Source organism: Rhinopithecus bieti, unplaced genomic scaffold (assembly GCF_001698545.2).
Source record: "Rhinopithecus bieti isolate Rb0 unplaced genomic scaffold, ASM169854v2 scaffold_425, whole genome shotgun sequence".
Taxonomy (NCBI): Eukaryota; Metazoa; Chordata; class Mammalia; order Primates; family Cercopithecidae; genus Rhinopithecus; species Rhinopithecus bieti.
The window spans coordinates 2,459,996-2,480,641 of record NW_016803361.1 but is presented as its reverse complement, the minus strand read 5'-3'; the positions used below and the strand labels follow the sequence as shown (position 1 = coordinate 2,480,641).

The following is a 20,646-nucleotide window of genomic DNA, read 5'->3' as shown; positions in this document are numbered from 1 at the left end:
TTGATTATATACTGTGACATAAAGTTTCAAAAAACTTCAAAGAATAATAACATACAATGTATTTCTGACAGCAGTGGAATATAAGTGGAAATTATAGATAGATAGATAGATAGATAGATAGATAGATAGATAGATGATAGATAGATATGAAACTAGAAAATCTCCCTGTGCTTGAAAATTAAGAAATACACTTCCAAATATTCCATGAGAAAAAAATCAGAAATCACAATAAAAAGTAGAAAATATTTTAAACTAAATGGAAAATACTACATATATAAATGTGCAGAAAAACTTCCAATTTCTGATAATGTTAAAGTTATATCAGACTGACCCTTTTGCCAATAACAATTACGAACCTTAGACAAAATTTCAAAAAACAATTCTTTGAAGGCAATGCAAAACAGCTAAGAGCAGGCAGAAACTGCAGGAGATACAGCTCTTCAATGAAGAAAATCACACTGGGTGATATCCGCATTTATTTGGCTTTTCTCCTGAAGGAATTCCCCTAGATCACAACAGAGAGCAAGGTCCATCAGCAAGCAGCTATTATATTAGGCCGTGGAGCGACATTGGTGTTCAAGACTACCAGAGCAGCTGAAAATTGAATGGAGAGGGAAGGGGAACAGGTGGGAGAAACTTAAAAAGCTGGTACAAAGTACACTCAAATATGTGGCTGACCTCTGAACTATACACTAAATAAATCAAAAGAAAATTAGCATTTTAAGTAATTGAAAATGAAAACACAGCAGATAAAAAGTTGTGGGATGCTGATAAAGCAGTACCTTGGGGAAGATCTACAGCACTAAACTCCATTAGAAAAGACAAAAGCTCTCAAATCAATGGCCTTTGTTTCTACCCTAACAAACTATTAAAAAGAAGAAAAAAAATAAACCCAAAGTAAACAGAAGATAGGAAATAGTAACTATCAGAACAGAAATTGATGAATTAAAAAACAGAGAATCAATAAAAATTGATTAAACCAAAAACTGCCTCTAAGAAAATCAATAAAATCCTTTTAAATTTATTGAACAACATAGACTCCAAAAATAGATTCACACACAGATGGTCAATTGATTTGAGACAGCTGTGCCATGGTAATTAATTCAATGGAGAAAAGATTGATTGATTGATTGATTGACTGATTGATTGATTTGAGACAGAGTTTCACTCTTGTTGCCCAAGCTGGAGTGCAATGGCATGATCTCAGCTCACTGCAACCTCTGCCTCCCAGGTTCAAACGATTCTCCTGTCTCAGCCTCCTGAGTAGCTGGGATTACAGGTGCATGCCACCAAGCCCGGCTAATTTGTGTGTGTGTGTGTGTGTGTGTGTGTGTGTGTGTGTGTGTGTGTGTGTATTTTACTAGAAACGGGGTTTCACCATGTTGGCCAGGCTAGTCTCGAACTCCTGACCTCAGATGATCTGCCTTCCTCGGCCTCCCAAAGTGCTGGGATTACAGGCATGAACCACCGTGCGCAGCCGAGAAAATGTGTTTTTTTCAACAAATGGTGCTAGAAACATTGGACATCTATATGCAAAACAAAAAACTAAAACCTCAACCTTCTCTCACATCATACACAAAAATTAACACAAAACGGATTGTGAACCTAAAGACAATCTACAACTATTAAATTTCTGCAAAAAAAAAAAAAAAAAAAAAAAAGGAGAAAATCTCTGTGAACCTGGCTAAGCAGAGACTACACAGGACACAAAATGCACAAAGATTTCTGCTCTTCAAAAATCGCTGTAAAGAAAAGGAAAAGACAAAGCCACAGACTGGGGAAAAGAGATCTAATAAAGGGCTTGAATCCAAACACATAAATCAAATAAATAATAAGACAAACGATCCAATTTTTAAATAGGCAAAAGATTTGAACACTTGACATACTACCACATACCTACTAGGACAGTATCAAGTGCTAACAAGACTACAGAGCAATTACAACTCTCAGTGTTGCTAGGAGGAATGTAAAATGGTACATCCACTTTGGAAAATGGTTCAGCAGTTTAATAGAAATTTAAACATAGACTTACCACACAGCCCAGCAATCTCATGCCTAGATATTCACCTAAGAGAAATATAAACTTATGTTGAACTACCTCACACCCATTAGGATGGCTACTATAAAAATTTTAAAGAAAATAGAAAATAGCAAGTGTTGACAAAGATGTGGATAAACTGGAACCCTTGTACACTGTGGGTGGGAATGTAAAATGATGCAGCTGCTGTGGAAAACAGTATGGTAGTTCCTTTAAAAATTAAAAATAGAATTACCATATGATCTAGCAGTTTCACTTCTGGGTATATGCCCAAAAGAATTGAAAGCAGAGTCTCAAAGAGATATTTGTACACTCATGTTCATAACGACCTTATACACAATGGAAGTAACCCAATTGTCCATCAACGGATAAATGGATAAGCAAAATATAGTATATACAGGCAATAGAATATTATTCAGGCTTAAAAATAAAGAAAAAAGGAAAGAATTCTCACATATGCTACAACATGAATGCACCTTGAGAATATTATGCTAAGTAAAATAAGCCAGTCATAAAAAGACAAATACTGTATGATTCCACTTATAGGAGAATTGTTGTTGTTGTTGTTGTTGTTGTTTTTGAGATGGGAGCCTTGCTCCATTGCCCAGGCTGGAGTGCAATGGCACGATCTTGGCTCACTGCAACCTCTGCCTCCCAGGTACAAGCGATTCTCCTGCCTCAGCCTCCTGAGTTGCTGGGACTACAGCTGTGTGCCACCACACCCTGCTAATTTTGTATTTTTAGTAGAGATTGGGTTTCACCATGTTGTCCAGGCTGGTCTCGAACTCCTGACTTCATGATCCACCCACCTCAGCCTCCCGAAGTGTTGGGATTACAGGCGTGAGCCACCGCGCCTGGCCAGAATTATTGCTTACTGGATATAGTTTCAGTTTTAAAAGATGAAAAGAGCTGTGGAGATGGATGGCGGTGATGGCTGCACAGCATTAGGAATGCAGTTAATACCACTGAACAGTACACTTAAAATGCTTAATGATCAATTTTACATTATATGTATTTTACCACAAACAAATTTGAAAAAAAAGAAACATATTGACACAAAAAGCCTGCACATAACTAAAAAATAGATTATACTGGATTACATAAAAATTTAAAACTTTGGTGCTACAAATGATACCACTAAGAAAGTGAAAAGACAGGCCATATTAATGGGAAAAAAAATTTTTTTGCAAATCATGTATCTGATAAGGGGCTTGTATCCAGAGCATATAAAGAACTTTTACAACTCAATAATAAAGACAATTTAAAAATGCATAAGGGACTTGAATAGACATTTCTCCAAAGAAGGTACACAGATGGGCAAAAAGCACATGAAAAGATGCTGAACGTCAGGGAAGTGCAAATGAAAATCACAAGATACTACTCCACACTGAGTTACTATACTTTAAAAAAAATTAACAATAACAAGCTTTGATGAGGATGTGGAGAAATCAGAATCCTCATACATTGCTGTTGGGAAATGGAAACTACCAGTAGGGGAATGAATAAGTAAATAATAGCATATTCATTTGATGGAATTCATTCAACCACTGAAAGCATATTGAGTGAACGATCTCAATGGTGGGCTGGGGAGAGAGATGCCTGCCGCAGGGCTATGTGCTGTGGATGGGGAGCTGGAAGAATTTGCCCTAAGGTGGGCTGGAAGGGGTGGGTAGTGGGTTGTGGGGAGTGATGCTCTCTTTGATCTGCAGGTGGTGGAGGTATTGATTCTTAGCCTCTGCCTTTCCCCCAAGGGATGCTCAATCTACTATATCCCCAGCCAGTTCCTACAACCCATACCCTGCTGGGCTGGGCTTGGAGCTCCTAGGTGGCACCCAGGCACTGAGGGGTGGATTGTTCGGGAATTTAGCCCCTTCCATTATTAACAGAGTGCCCCCTCCACTTCCAGCCACCCCCAGTACACACACCATTTTTTAAAATTAATATTGCAAACAGGTTCAACACAAAACTCCTAATGTGCACTCCGCTCCCAAAATAGATTGAAAACTTCTATAATGAAATTCCAGCGTTGGCACTCTGGGGGCAACTGAGCCCTTCTGTGCGCTGTGTCACCTCCCCAAAGGTCAGGAAGAGCAGTCACAAAAGGACAGCTCTAGCCCCAGAACTTCAGTTCATTAAGCAAAGCCTGGGGTTCCGGGCATGGGGAGGAGAGAAGGAATCAGCTGAGGAGCCAGGAAACCTGGGTTCTGAGCCTGGTTCGGCCCCTCAGCAAGTTATTTCTTCTCTCTGAGCTTCCGTTTCCTCTTCTGTAAAACGGGGCATGGGCAAGGCCTGGCAGGGGCGGGGCTCGAACCTGCGGAAGCTACGGCGGCTCCGGCCCCTCCCGGGACGGGGCGGTCACGTGCGCGATCACGCGGTCCTACCCGGAAGCGCGCCCGGGCTCCTGCAGGCGGGGCGCTGTGCGCGCCGCGATCCGGTACGTGAGTCTCCGGGCTGTCCCCTCCCGGGGAGGCGATCCTTCCTCCGGAGCCCCTCGCAACCCTCCCGGAAGTAGGGGAGGGGCTCTAGGGGTCCCGGAGCGGGCCCACCCCTAGCCTCACCCACTCCGGGCGTGTGGTCGTGGGCCGGTCGCTTCCTCGCTCGGAGCCAAAGTTCCTCAGCCGTGAAGAGGGGCGGATGTCACAAGTCAAGCCTCCTTCCCAGGGTGGCCGTGAGGTTCGGGGGTGGGGAGAGGTGGGGATTTGGGGGTGAAACTGGACAGAAACTGGCGTGCTAGGCAAACGGGAGCCGCTGACTCGCTCCCTGCAGAGACTCAGGGACAGGGCCGGGCTCCGAAGGTGTGGGACCCGAGAAGGAGCTGCTGAAGGCGGGACCAAGGGCCACAGGGAGGTTTGCTGGAGTCCAGATGGTGAAAGTGTGCTCTGGGGGTCGCCCCAGCTTGGCCCTCCCCCCGCCATCTGGAGCACACTTCGCCAGTGAGTCCCCTCCGAGTTCCCTTTCTAGGGCAAGATAGCGAGGTGAAGCCGAAGTCACAACGTTTCACCGGCGAGGTTCTCTTCCCAGCAGCCTTTGGGAAGCATCCCCCTGTTTCGGGAATGTGGCATTCCGGCCAATCATGTGGGTGATGGAGGCCGTCTCAGGGTTAGGTTGCTAAAGGCCGAACTCCTAACAGCAGTCTCTGTGGCGGGTAGTCACTTGCCTCTTACTCGCTCACAGTACTTGACTTCCTAATTAAGTTTTCTGTTGTTCCTGCCTTCTATCCAAATATGAAAGATTCTGGAACCAGATTCGTTAATCCTGTTATTTGAAGAAGGGAAGCTGGGAAATAGGAATAATGATCCCCACACCTATATAAGAAAGCAGTTTGCTAAGGTTACTTTGCAGCTTGCCTGGTCACTCCCGTGATCTAACCCTGTAGGGAGGTAGAGTAGGGGATGTTGCTCTATTTCTCCTTGGAAGTTTGAGTCTCAAAGAGGTTTATGCGACTTGGCAAAGCCCAAACTAGAACCTGGTCCCAGATGCCTTTCCTGTTTGTTTTCTTCCACTCATTGCATCATCCCAGGATCCCCACTCCCTTCACTGGGATTGCATCCTCACCGCCTGGGGTGTGCTATGCTGTCTCCCGTCAGTCACTCCTAGCAAGCTCCCTGGGGCTGCTTGGGGAGCTCTGAGTGACCCACAGAAGTGAGAGCACTTCATAGGAACAAAGGAGGAAGGAACAAAAGTGGGCACCTGCTCTGTACAAAGGGCTGTACTGGCCGGGTTCCCATTCTCCATTATGGGAGGTGAGGGGCAGGATCCTGGATATGTTCTTAGCAGACTGCCTCAGGGCCTGGAGAGACCAGGGACCACGCAGCCCTTCTCCAGCTTGTCCTTTCCCAATGGGCAGCAGTCAGGACCAGGGCATCTGTCTGCCCTCATGTTCTCTCTGTTTTACGCATTTGCAGGACCAGGGATGCCGTGCTGCTCTCCCATGAACCAGTCCCCGAGTCTGTCTGCTGCAGCCCTTTCTGAACCTCTGACTGTCTGGATGCTCCACTGTGCTCCTTGCCAAGGTAGATGATTTTGCCCCACCTGGGGAGGACAGCGAGGCAGGCAGCATCCACTCTGGGGCATTGGGAGGCAGATGGAATGAGGTAGGCAGTGGACTGAGTGCTCCTGAGCTCTGCAGACCTGCTCATCCCCTCCCCAGCCCTGCATCCTGAGGCCACCCCCATCCTGATGCCTCATCTCTCCTTCACCCCTCACATCCAGTTGGGTCATCACAGCCTGCTGAGTCTTTAAAGCTCCTCCCGGCCCCCACCAAGGGGTGAGCACTCATTACCCTACATCCACACCTAGATGACTGCCTTCATGACCTCGACCTGCCCATCTCCAGCCAGCCGGTCATTTCTCTGCTCACAACCACAGCCTCCATTCCATAGCCCACTGCTCCCTAACCCATACACTCTGGTCAGCTTTGTCACATGTACCTGGAAGTCCCAGAGAAGCCTCTTCAGGTCCACCTGCCTCTCCCAGCAACCTCCTCTTCACACCTGTTGCACTCTCAGTGTCTGCCTTGGCATTGAGTAATTCTGTGGGAATAGGCTACATTCCTCCTTCACTGCTGTTGTCTCCTGGCATTCGCCATAAACGCCTTGGGACCAGTTGCACCGAGTTAGTTTGGGAGGAATTCAGTAAGGACCACTAAGCTGGACATGGGGATGACAGAACACGAGACCTGGAGATGCTATGATCCTCCCAAAAAAACTGGAAATCCACATGTGTGAGAGTTACAGCAGAGCTTCCTAATCATTATCATGGCTTAGCACACATACCACATGATTATATCTGCATGACACCCTGAGGCACATAAGAGGATTTGAAACCACTGCCTGAGGCCTCTCAGCTGCAGCAGGCAGCCTGGAGCGCTGTCCTCACCAGCCTGGTCAGGCTGCCCCAAGAGTTAGAAGATAAGCACTTGCCGCACCCAGAGGGCCACAGCACACAGTGTGGGGAGCTATATGAAAGATCTTCCAGTGGGTGAATAGTTAAGACATTCCTTACACAATCAAGCACAGAGTGTGTGGTGTGTGTGTGGCAGGGGGGTGGGGAAGGAGATTTGGAAGGGCTGAAGACACTGGTGACTGTGGCCCTAGAAGCTGCAGCCTACTAGGTACAGGGTCTTTAGGCAGCCTCTGTTCTCACCATGAGCAGGGAGAGCAGCATTTGAATGAAACTTCTGTGGTGCTGAAGTAAATTCAGGGGCTTTGAGGCTCGTCTTCTGGAGCTGTTTTTTGTTTGTTTGTTTGTTTGTTTCTTCAGACAGTCTCGCTCTGTCCCCCAGGCCGGAGTGCAGTGGCACAATCTCGGCTCACTGCAGCCTCTGCCTCCTGGGTTCAAGCAATTCTCCTGCCTCAGCCTCCCGAGTTGCTGGGATTACAGGCACTTGCCACCACGCCTGGCTAAGTTTTGTATTTTTAGTAGGGATGGGGTTTCATTTCACCATGTTGGCCAGGCTGGTCTCAAACTCCTGACTTCAGGTGATCCACCCGCCTCAGCCTCCCAAAGTGCTGGGATTACAGGCGTGAGCCACCATACCCAACCCTGGAACTGTTTTTATCTGAGGGAGAGATATCTCTGGACTGCGCAGAGATGGAGGTGCAGCAGCGCCCTCCAATCCACACCAGGCACTAACTGTCTGCTGTAAGCATGGCCTCCCTGGGCATTCGACTCCATGTCCAGGCCAAGACCTGGGTCCCTTCCTGTCCCAGTCTGGTTCCGGTAGGCCCTGTGGTGGGTCTGATGCTGTGCTGAGAGGGACCAGATACCACAGAGGAAAGAGCCCCAGCCTTGGCATCAAACAGATTTGGGTCCGGATTCCAGCTTTGCCACTTCAGGCTGTGCCTGTGTCCTGCTCTCTAAAATGGGAGTACCTAAAGAGTCCTACTTTGTCCAGTTGTGAGGGTGCAACAAAAACAGAAGGCCTTTGTGATGTCTGGTGTGCAGAAAGGGCTCACTGGATGTTCGCTGAGGTTGGGGTCCTCTTCGTTACTCAGGCTGTGCTCATGGATGTTGGGGCTAGGGGCTGACCTTGACCTTGCCTTTCCCTGGCAGATGAAGTGCGTCTTGGTGGCCACTGAGAGTGCAGAGGTCCTCTTCTACTGGACAGATGAGGAGTTTGAAGAGAGTCTCCGGCTGAAGTTCGGGCAGTCAGAGAATGAGGAAGAAGAGGTAAGTGCAGGGTAGGCAGTCCCAGGAGGGATGGATAGGAAGGAACCATACAAAACTACCAGTAGGCAGAGAGGCAGGAAAACCTGTGTTCACCCTGTCCTGGGCAGCATGAGCAGGGTGTTGTGTGGGGTCCAGCATCCTTCACAGCTAGACCCTCATCCTCAAGGTCTGCCTCTTGATGCTCTGAGCTCAATGACCCCACCCCCACACCCCACCAGGGCTCTCTGGGCTAAGTGAGGGCAAGAATATGTCGAATTTTAATCACGTAACAGAGGAACTTGGAGCCATCAGTTTCTGTACCCTAAAAAGTTTAACAAGGCTGGGCATGGTGGCTCACGCCTGTCATCACAACACTTTGGGAAGCCAAGATGGGCCAATTGCTTGAGCTCAGGAGTTTGAGACCAGCCTGGGCAGCATGGCGAAACCCTGTCTCTACAAAAAAAAAAAAAACACAAAATTAGCCAGGTGTAGTCTTAGCTACTTGGGAGGTTGAGGTGGGAGGATCACTTGAGTCCAGATGGTAGAGGCTGCAGTGAGCCGAGATTGTGCCTGTGCATTCCAACCTGGGCGACAGAGCAAAAAAAAAATGAAAAAGTTTAACGTAAGCTGAACACATTAATTTTTTAATAGCTGTATTAAGGTATGATTAACATACCATAAATTGCACATATTTAAAGTACACAACTTGGTAAGCTTTGATATGTATATATAACTACGATTCTATCACAATCAATAAAAGGAATATATCTACCACCTCAAACATTTGTAATCCTTTCTTTCCCATCCCCATCCCGTAGGAACTGCTGATCTGCTTTCTGTCATGATAGGTTAGTTTGTATTATATGGGCTTATATAAATGGAGCCATACAGTATGTGCTTGGATTTAGTTTGGTTTTGGTTTGACTGCTTTCACTCAGCATGATTATTTTGTGATTCATCTGTGTTGTGGCATGTATCAATAGTTCATTCCTTTTCTTAAGCAGTAATCTATTGGATTAGGATGCCACCATTTGTTCATTCATTTACTTGTTGATGGACATCTGTGTTATTTTCAGTTTTTGACTATTACAAATAAAGCAACTATGAACATGCATGTACAAGTCTATGTATACATGGATGCTTTCACGTCCAAGGACAGATACTTAGGGTAGAATGGCTAGATCATGTACGTGTACGTGTAACTTTTTAATAAACTGCCAGACTTTTCCAAAGTGGTTGTATAATTTTTGATTCCAGCTGTAGTGTTTGAGAGTTCAGTTCCTCCATATCCTCACCAATGCTATGGTCTGTCTTTTTAATTGTAGCCATTCTAATAGATGTCCACTAGAATCTCACTGTGTTTTACATTTCATTTCCTTAATGACTAATGATTTTGAGCATTTTTTCATGTGCTTATTTGCCATATGTTTTGTGCAGTTTTTATTTGAGTTGATTGTTTCTTCTTACTATTCTTACTGAGTTTTGAGAGCTTGTAATATATTTTGGATGAAGTCCTTTATCAGATACATGTTTTACAAATACTTTCTTCCAGTTTGTGGCTTGTGTTTATATTCTCAGTGGTATCTTTCAAAGAGCAGAAGTATTAGAACTCGAGTTTGTCCATTTTGCATTTATGGATTATGCTTTTAGTGTTATATCTAAGAAATCTTTGTCCAACTCACAAAAAGTTTTCTCTACATATTCTTTTGAAAGTTTTATAGTTTTAGGTTTTATATCAGGTCTGATGATCTACTTTGAATTTTTGTATGTCGTGCGATCTATGGATTGAAGTTAATTTTTTTTTTTTTTTTGCATGTGGACATCCAGTTTAACACTTTAACGTTACAACTCAGAAATACTTGTCCTTTTCACTTACATAATTTACACTGTATATTTTAAAGGAGTAATTTATTGTGAAAATGTTTTCCCAATTAATTTTGGGTTAAAAATGTTTTTTATTGGGGATGCAGTGGAAGGTGTTCTTATGTTTCTGCAGCAGCATGGACTGGTGGCCTGTCTTGCCCTTTCTGCTCTAAGGGGTCTCATCATCCAGCCAATGAGTGAGCCAACTCCACTTCAGGGGGTCCATTTATCATCAGTGTCACCCATGTTCTCATCACAGTCTTTAGGCAAACACAAGATATCAGAGATAGACATTCAAGTGGTTTTATTTAAGCTAACTCTTTGTTAGACTTTATTTTTTAACAGTCAATACATATAATATTTAAAGTAAGACTTTTAAGTATTTCAGTTTTAAACTACTGTTACAACTATGTCAACTTAAGAAGCAAATTATTTAGTGGCCTTTCTCTTCCTCTTTATTGAAAACCTGGCAAAGGAATGAAGTCCTGAATTTTCAGTTCCTAAAAATGAGTAGTGTAAAGGAAATGTTGTCTTTAAAGTTTTTTTTTCTTGTTGTTAATGTGCAACACATTCTTTTCTTGTCATATAAATAACATGAGTTAATTGTAGGAAATTTGGAAATACAAAGAGATAGTTTTTAAATGACCTGTGATTCCACTACCCAGAGCTATTAGCTTTTTAATATACTTTCTTTGGGTCTTTATTTTTTCTATATAATTGGGATTATACCACATTTACAGTTTTACTGCTTTTTTTTTTTTTCACTTGCCATTATATCAAGATATTCCTTCTATTTTCTAAAATAGTCTCAGAAGCATAATTCTTAATGGAAACATTATACTCCAGTACATGAATCAGTGTATCATCCTTTATTTAACCATTTTCCTCATATGGACAAATATTTTGCTCTTAATTCGCTATATCACTCTTGCTTTAAGGAACATTTGTGCTTAAATTTTATCTCATGTCAGATTATTTCCTTATGACAAATTCCTAAAAATAAAAATATTGAGTCAAAAGCCATTCAAAGATATTGTACTACTTTATAATTCCACCAAGTAATATATGAGTATGCTCCTTTATACTCTATATACACCAAACATTTTTATCTCCCCTGTGTTAGTCCATTTTCATACCACTATAAAGAAATGCCCAAGACTGGGTACTTCATAAAGGAAAGAAGTTTAATTGACTCACAGTTGAACACGGCTGTGGAGGCGTCAGGAAACTTACAATTATGCCAAAAGGCGAAGGGGAAGCAAGATACCTTCTTCACAAGGCAGCAGGAAGGAGAACTGCTGAGTGAAGGGGAAAGAGCCTCTTATAAAACCATTAGATCTCATGAGAACTCACTATCACAAGAACATGGGGAACCTGCCCCATGATTCATTTACCTCCACCTGGTTTCTCTGTTGACATATGAGGAGTATGGGAATTATGGGGATTGCAATTCAAGATAAGATTTGGATGGGGACACAAAGCCTAATCATATCATTCTGCCCAGGCCCCTCCCAAATCTCATGTCCCTTTCACATTTAAAAACCAATCATGCCTTCCCAACAGTTCCCCAAAGTCTTAATTCATTCCAGCATTAACCAAAAAGTCCAAGACCAAAGTCTCACTTGAGACAAGGCAAGTCCCTTCCACCTATGACCCTGTACAATAAAAAACAAGTTACTTCCCAGACACAATGTGGGTGTAGGCATTGGGTAAATGTTCCCATTCCAAATGGGAGAAATTGGACGGAACTAAGGGGCTACAGGCCCCATGCAAGTCCGAAATCCAGTGGGGCAGTCAAATCTTAAAGCTTTGAAATGATCTCCTTTGACTCTACGTCTCACATCCAGGTCACACTGATACAAGAGGTGCTCCCAAGGCCTTGGGCACCTCTACCCCTGTGCTTTTGCAGGGTACAGTCCTCTTCCCAGCTGTTTTCACAGGCTGGTGTTGAGTGTCTGCAGCTTTTCCAGGTGCATGGTGCAGGCTGTCGGTGTATCTACCATTCTGGGGGCTAAAGGATGGTGGCCCTATTCTCACAGCTCCATTATGTAGGGCCCCAGTGGGGACTCTGTGTGGAGGCATCTGACCCCACAATTCCCTTACTCACCACTCTAGCAGAGGTTCTCCATGAGGGCTCTGCCCCTGCAGCAAACTTCTGCCTGGACATCCTGGCATTTCCATACATCCTCTGAAATCTAGGTGGAGGTTCCCTAACCTCAATTTTTGATTTATGTGCACCCGCAGGCCCAACACCACATGTAAGCCACCAAAGCTTGGGGCTTGCACTCTCTGAAACAACAGCCAGAGCTGTATGTTGGCACCTTTTAGCCATGGCTAGGATGCAGGGCACCATGCCCCCAGACTGCACAAAGCAGCAAGGCCCTGGGCCCAACCCCTGAAACAGTTTTTTCTTACTAGGCCTCCAGGCCTGTGGCAAGAGGGGCTGCTGTGAAGACCTCTGACATGCCCTGGAGACATTTTTCCCATTGTCTTGGTGATTAACGTTTGGCTCTTCATTACTTTTGCAAATTTCTGCAGCCAAGGCTTGAATTTCTCCTCGGAAAATGGGCTTTTCTTTTCTATTGCATCATCAGGTTGCAAATTTTCCAAACTTTTATGTTCTGCTTCCCTTTTAAAGGTAAGTCCCAATCCAAACCATCTGTTAGTGAATGCATAAAGCTGAGTGTTTTTAAGAGCACCCAAGTCACTTCCTGAATGCTTTGCTACTTAGAAATTTCTTCCACCAGATAGCCTAAATCATCTCTCTCAAGTTCAAAGTTGCATAGATCTCTAGGGCAGGGGCAAAATGCTGCCAGTCTCTTTGCTAAAGCATAACAAAAGTCACCTTTTTTCCAGTTCCAAATAAGTTCCTCATTGCCATCTGAGACCACCTTAGCCTGGACTTCATTGTCCATATCACTATCAGAATTTTGTTCAAAAGCATTCAACAGTGTCTGGGAAGTTCCAAACTTTCCCACATCTTCCTGTTTTCTTCTGAGCCCTCCATACTGTTCCAACCTCTGCCTGTTATGCATTTCCAAAGTCACTTTCACATTTTCGGGTATCTGTATAGTAGCTCCTCACACCTGGAGTACCAATTTACTGTGTCAGTCCGTTTTCATACCACTATAAAGAACTGCCTGAGACAGGGTAATTTATAAAGAGGTTTAATTGACTCACAGTTCAGCATGGCTGGGGAGAACTCAGGAAACTTACATTCATGGTGGAAGGCAAAGAGGAAACAAGGCACCTTCTTCCCAAGGCAGCAGGAAGAAGTGTCAAGCAAAGTAGGGAAGAGCCCCTTATAAAACCATCGGATGTTGTGAGAACTCACTCATTCTCATGAGAACGAGTTGAGAACAGCCTGGGGAAAACCACCCCATGATTCAGTTATCTCCACCTGGTCTCCCTTGACACGTGGGGATTATGGGGATTACAAGTCAAGGTGAGATTTGGTGGGGACACAAAGACTGACCATGTCATCCCCTCACCAAAAAAAAGTTCTGTTCCTGCAGAAAAAGCTACAGTCATGCCTTGCTTAATGATGGTGATACATTCCATTAATAACAAATTCATCATTAGGTGATTTCCTTGTCATGTGAACATCAGAGTGTGTACTTACACAAACCTAGATGGTGTAGCCGACTACACACCTAGGCTGTACAGTATGGCCTGTTGCTTCTAGGCTGCAAACCTGTACAGCATGTGACTGTACTGAATATTGCAGGCAGTTGTAACACAATGGTAAATGTTTGTGTATCTGAATGAACATAGAGAAGGTATAGCAAAAATCTTTGTGTAATCTTATGGGGCCACTATCGTGCGTGGTCTGTTGCTGACCGGAACATTGCTCTTCAGTACGTGACTATACTGCTTTTAAGATGAGTTTCTATCAAAATCTAGATTCATAAGTGATTTCTGTATTAATAAAATTTGTTCAAGAAAATCGTGGTATATGAATAATTCAGCAAATATTTGAATTCTTGCCTGTTTATTGAATTCTTGCCTATCTGTGGGGGTATTCATTAACCAAATATTAATTGAGAACCTATCATGTGCCAGTCTCTTGGGGTAAGGCAGTGAACATAGCAACATGATCCCTGCTTTCATGGAACTTAGAGTCTAAAGAAGGACGTTGTACAGTGAACCAGATGGCAAATAAGTACCATGAGTTCAGGTAGTGACAAATAGTCTGGAGAAGTTAAATGGGGTATGGGATGGGGAGTGACAGAGGCAGGGGTTGGTGGCCTGAGGTGGCCAGAAAAAAAAAAAAAAAACAATCTGAGCTGGAACCAGAACGATGAGTAGGAGCCACTGTGAAAGCTTGACAGACAGACTGTGGGAGCTGGGCACAGTCCTTGGTTCCTGAATGTTGGCAGGAAAACCTACTCCATAGTGCTGTGTCCCACTTGTACTTCAATGCTGCACCTTCCCACTGGCCAGTTGCCCGTCTTTTCAAGGCAAGGTCTTGCTCAGCTCCTTGTAGATTTCCCTAGCTCCAAGTTAGTACCGTGCCTCCCTCATATTTCATTCACGTCTCCTGAAATCCTCTTGGGAAATCTGCCTTTCTTTTCTTTCCACTATGGAGAATTTGATTTGTAACTGTTCCACTGGCTTTATCCCATTTTATTCACACATTTGCAACAAACTTGTCCAGTTCCTTTTTGTTCTTATTTGTTTTGTTCCTTGTTTCCGCGAGCTGAGAGAATGGATGGAGGAAGAACTTATCAAAGTCAATGCAGGCTTGTTATGGAAAATAGGGAAAGTACAGAAATATACTTAAAAATAGAGGGAAAAAAATCACTCCTAATTCCTCTATCCAGAAGTAACTTTAATAAAATGGCTTTCTCAGTATTTTATCAATACTTCATTTTTTTCTATGAATTCACATTCTTGTTTTATTTTTAACTACAACATTGTGTCAGAGGAATTTTCTATGTCATTGAAACACTCATATATATATATATATATATGTATATTTTACTTTAAGTTCTAGGGTACATGTGCACAAAGTGTAGGTTTGTTACATATGTATACATGTGCCATGTTGCTGTGCTACACCCATTGACTCGTCGTTTACATTAGGTATATCTCCTAATGCTATCCCTCCCCCCACCCCACAACAGGCCACTGTGTGTGATGTTCCCCTTCCTGTGTCCAAGTGTTCTCATTGTTCAATTCCCACCTATGAGTGAGAACATGTGGGAAACGCTCTAATTTTTTTTTTTTTTAGACGGAGTCTCGCTCTGTCTCCCAGGCTGGAGTGCAGTGGCCGGATCTCAGCTCACTGCAAGCTCTGCCTCCTGAGTTTATGCCATTCTCCTGCCTCAGCCTCCCAAGTAGCTGGGACCACAGACGCCCGCCACCTCGCCCAGCTAGATTTTTTGTTTTTTTTTTTTTTTTAAGTAGAGACAGGGTTTCACCATGTTAGCCAGGATGGTCTCAATCTCTTGACCTCGTGATCCGCCCGTCTCGGCCTCCCAAAGTGCTGGGATTACAGGCTTGAGCCACCACGCCTGGCCTAGAAACACTCTAATATTTTAAGTGACTATAGACTTTTCCATAATTTTGATGTACTGCTATTTATTTAACTATTTCCCTGATCCTGGACGTTTATATTTTTTTTCAGTTGTTTGCTATTATAAATTATGCAGTAGTGATCATCTTTGTGCATGTGTCTTTGTCCTAATCTCTGATCATTTTCCTTAGGACAAATTTTCCAAAGTAGACTTATTGCAAAAAACAGCATAGACTTTGGTACATGCTGCAAACTTCCTTCCAGCTGCCTGTTCAGTGCTCCCCACATTCCACGATTGTAATGAGGCCCAATTCCTTAATGTTTCCTTCCAGATTCAGAGCCTAAACAGCACCATTACCCAGCTGGCCCTCCCCATTCTTCCTAACCACTACCCAAAGTGTTGGCGGCAGTCTCTTTTTGCCCCCCTCCCTACCAGGACAGTGATACCCTCCCAGGAGGGTCTGACACTATGGAACCCTTGATATCAAGGCCTGGTCTTGTCCTTTCCTTTGTTCCTGTTGTCTGGCCCACTCTAAGCTGTGATATTTTCCCCATTTTTGCAGCTCCCTGCCCTGGAGGACCAGCTCAGCACCCTCCTAGCCCCGGTCATCATATCCTCCATGACGATGCTGGAGAAGCTCTCAGACACCTACACCTGCTTCTCCACAGAAAACGGCAACTCCCTATATGTCCTTCACCTGGTGAGTCTGTAGCTCTGGGGCCCATGTTCCTCTTCCCTCCGCTCGATGGGGAGTCCACAGGCCTCTCTTATCTGGAGCTTTAGATTCCTTTAGAAGGCAGAAACGGCATCTTATCAAACCCCCCTGGGACCCGAGCCTTCCCTGGCTTGTCCGCAGAGACTAGGGCAGGTGAAGGGAGTGCCCTGGGGGCTGGCTGACACTGGCCTGCCTGTGCCTGCAGTTTGGAGAATGCCTGTTCATTGCCATCAATGGCGACCACACTGAGAGCGAGGGCGACCTGCGGCGGAAGCTATACGTGCTCAAGTACCTGTTCGAAGTGCACTTCGGGCTGGTGACTGTGGACGGTCAGCTTATCCGAAAGGAGTGAGTCCTCAAAGCTGGTCCCCTCTGTCCTTTGCCGAGCACCCTTGCTGGACCAGGCAGTGTGTGCCTAGCCCCTGTGAAGCTGCCATTTTTCACACACTGCCCTCAGCTGGGTCCCTAGTTCAGAGAAACAGAGCTCAAATGAACCTTGGAGATAATCTGGTCTGACCCTCTGACTTTGTATCTGGTGAAACAGAGCAGAGAATGGAACTCACTTGCCTCGGGTCATCCAGCTGGTGGTTGGCCACATCCAAACTGGAAATCTGAGCTCAAGACTCTCAGTCCAGTGCTCTTTCCATTCTCCCAACATCGTCGCCCGTCATTACAAATCTGGTCTGAGCTAGTCCTCTCTGGCTTCTCAAGCTTCAGACTGTCTCTCCAGAAAAACACAAGCCCGTGCACACTCATACAGTCTCGTAAAGGTTTTCTCAGGAGACAGACCCTAAAACCTGTCTCTGGGCCCACAGTAAAGAACTTGGGGAAAGGGAATGATGGTTCAGAGTATACACTGAGGTGGGGGGGACCCCAGAAAAGGCTTGTAGTTGAAATGTAGACCTAGAAAAGAGAAGTTCATGGTATCACCACCCCCTGATTCTCTAAGATGGATTAGGAAGCTGCAGAGCGTGAAACTCTGGGACTTTAGAGTTTTGTAGCAATGTGAGCAACTACCCATATAGAGGCATTTCTCAAATGCACAAACACTGTTTCATGAGTCATTTTAGCCCAGATAGGTCATGGTTTCAGTGGCAAATACTACAGGTGGTGGATGCCTGTTACATGAACCACATTGGCTAGTGCAGACCTTGCCAGCATCCGAGATGTCTGCAACCCTGTGTAGGACCCTGATGATGGACCAGACCTTTCTGTGTTCAGTGGCCTCTGTGTGGGAAGCTTAAGCATCACCCTGGCTCTCTCTAGCTGGCTTTGTATGACATGTGCTTGTGTGACAGAGGTTGAGGAGTGAGGTGATTTGCTTAGCTGCCTGCCTTCTGGCTCCGTGCCTATCCCACCCCACTCCACAGCTAGAGCTCAGCCAGAAACCTGGCCCCCTTTCCCAGCTGTGTGGGCAGGTCACGCGGGCTCACCAGGCTCTGATGCTTAGCTGGGACTGTGGCCCCTCGGTTGGGTATGGGGTAGACCAGCTTTCTCGTGATCTCTCCCGCCCTCTCTGGCTCTGCCCCCAGGCTGCGGCCCCCAGACCTGGGGCAGCGTGTCCAGCTGTGGGAGCACTTCCAGAGCCTGCTGTGGACCTACAGCCACCTGCGGGAGCAGGAGCAGTGCTTCGCCGTGGAGGTGACTACTGGGCGCGGGAGTCCTCAGGACTTGGAGCTGTCAGGTCAGAGGGGGCATCCAGCTTTAAGACCATGTTTTAACCCTAATGAGTGAAGGCACAAGCAGCCCCTGAAACTCATGTATTCAGAGAGAGTTGTTCTTTGTGGCCATATGGAGGGTTGTGTACTCTGATGGGCTTTCCCATGGTAAAACAGCTCGATCCTGGATAATACAGACTTTTAATGTAATTTTTGGGTTCACTGTAAATTACAGAAATCTTTGAAGACAGTTCCTTCAACCCTTCCCTCCTCCTCCCACAAAATTATATTGAGCTGGAACTGGAGGGGAAAGCAGTGGAGAAAAACACAGCACTAAAGGCAAGATTGCCCCGAGTGCAAATGATATCAGCACTACAGCCAGTAAACAGCCTTGGGCCAGCAGCAGCATAGGAGAGCTGAGCCTGCAACTCTAGGTTAAACCTAGCCCCAAAAAGTTAAAGTGGCTGCTGGTGCTTTTATAAAGCCTAGTAAATAAAAAACTAAAAAATTAAAAATAAAACTAAAGTGGCTGCTGGTCAGTAGCACTCCTTGGCTTCCTAAAGAGGTAAACCAAATTCTCTTGCAAGCAGTGGTTTTCATACTCCAGTGTGTGTCAGAATCCTCTGCAGGGCTTGTCAAATACAGGTTACTGGGCCTTACTTTCAGCATTTCTCATTTAGCAAGTCTGGGATGGGGGCTCTGGAACTTGCATTTCTTTTTCTTTTTTTTTTGAGACGGAGTCTGATCTGTTGCCCAGGGTAGAGTGCAGTGGAGCGATCTTGGCTCACTGTGACCTCCGCCTCCCAGGTTCAAGCGATTCTCCTGCGTAGCCTCCTGAGTAGCTGGGATTACAGGCATATGCCACCACACCTGGCTGATTTTTGTGTTTTTAGTAGAGATGGGGTTTCACGATGTTGGTCAGGCTGGTCTGGAACTCCTGACCCCATGATCTGCCCACTTCGGCCTCCCAAAGTGCTGGAATTGCAGGTGTGAGCCACCATGCCTGGCCCTAGAACTTGCATTTCTAAAAAATTCCCAGGTGCTGTTTGTTTATTGTGCTGGTCCAGGAACCACACTTTGAAAACCACTGCTAAAGCAGGAAAGGTACCGATCAAACAAATGTGAATTCACAACTGAAGAAAATCAGATATAGAAGAAAATAAGCCACCATGAGTGAGAGTCAGGAAAATCAATTACCAGCAGATTTATATCCCAAGGCACTTGATACATTGAAACTATTAAGTATAGAATATAAAATAACTATGAAATGTTTAAATATATGAAATGTAGAATCACAAAATAAGAAGAAACTCTAAATTGGCCAAGCAAATTTGAAAAAGAACCCATACAAATATTTTAGAAATGAAAACATAGTTGTTAAAATGAAAAACTCAAGGGATATGTTAAATAGCAGATGAGACATAGCTAGAGGGAGACTTAATGAGCTGGAAAATAGATCTGAAGGAATTCATTCTCACACCCCCCACTCATTCACTCTTCCAATAAACATATAATACCTATTATATGCTAAGAGGTGTACCAGGCCATGGGAATAAAGAGATGAATAAAGACACATTCACTGCCCTTGAGGGGAAATCAGCCATGTGTATACTAAAAGATATAATAAAGAATCCTGGCCGGGTGCGGTGGCTTAAGCCTGTAATCCCAGCACTTTGGGAGGCCGAGACGGGCAGATCACGAGGTCAGGAGATCAAGACCATCCTGGCTAACATGGTGAAACCCTGTCTCTACTAAAAATACAAAAAACTAGCCGGGCGAGGTGGCAGGCGCCTGTAGTCCCAGCTACTCGGGAGGCTGAGGCAGGAGAATGGCGTGAGCCCGGGAGGCGGAGCTTGCAGTGAGCTGAGATCCGGCCACTGCACTCCAGCCTGGGTGACAGAGCGAGACTCCGTCTCAAAAAAAAATAAAAAAAAATAAAAAAAAAAAGAATCCTGGGTACCATATTAGGTTTTTCATCAAAAGCCATGGTGACACAAGAGATGGAATGGTTAACTCTTTCTGGGACATTAGGAAAGACTTCTTGTAGGAGGTGACCTAATGCCATTAATATAAAATCCAAACTCCTTCCCAAGCCTACCAGGCACTGTGTGATCTATCGCTGCCTATCTCACTCCAGCTTCATCTCATGCCTCTCTTGTCCACACTTACTGAGTGTTAGTCACATGAAACTTCTTTAAGTTTCAGGAAAACTCTGTATTTAGATCTGTCCAATATGATAGTCATTAGCTACATGTGGCTGTTGAACATTTGAAATACAGCTAGTGCAAATTGTGAAATATATTCCAGATTTTGGTAACTTAGCACAAAAAAGAATGTAAAACATTCCATTAATAAGGCTTTTATATCATATGGTGATAGTATTTTGGATATATTGAGTAAAATGAAATATGTCATTAAAATTAATGTCCACTGTTTCTTTTTACTTTTTTAATGTGGTCACTGGAAAAATTTAAATTATGCATAGGGCCCACCTTTTATTTCTGTTGGACATCACCATTCCAAACTCTCTCCCCTCCTCAGAGCCTCTGAATATGCTGTTTCCTAGACTTGCAGTGTTCTCTCTCTCCCTCTTTCTCTGGTAGGCCATCCAGTTGTTTAGATATTAGTTTAAAGGTGACCTAATTCAGGGACATTTCTTTGGACACCCTACCCAAGGAGGTCGCTGCTATTTCTCTCTAGCCC

At 44.7% G+C, this 20,646-nt stretch overlaps 1 protein-coding gene across 5 annotated transcripts in view; it reads left to right on the top strand.

Moving 5' to 3' along the window:
- The first annotated feature begins 4,370 nt into the window (after nucleotides 1–4,370).
- Nucleotides 4,371–20,646, top strand: part of HPS1 (HPS1 biogenesis of lysosomal organelles complex 3 subunit 1) — a 31,148-nt gene continuing 14,872 nt past the window's right edge. For 2 of the 5 annotated variants that reach the window (XM_017880442.1, XM_017880433.1), the window contains exons 1-6: nucleotides 4,481–4,711; nucleotides 5,944–6,051; nucleotides 8,093–8,209; nucleotides 16,133–16,270; nucleotides 16,491–16,633; nucleotides 17,818–17,926. In XM_017880442.1, the coding sequence (XP_017735931.1) occupies nucleotides 8,093–8,209; nucleotides 16,133–16,270; nucleotides 16,491–16,633; nucleotides 17,818–17,926 (507 nt within the window). In that variant the 5' untranslated portion in view covers nucleotides 4,481–4,711; nucleotides 5,944–6,051. The other 3 variants (XM_017880438.1, XM_017880454.1, XM_017880445.1) reach the window with 3 other exon arrangements.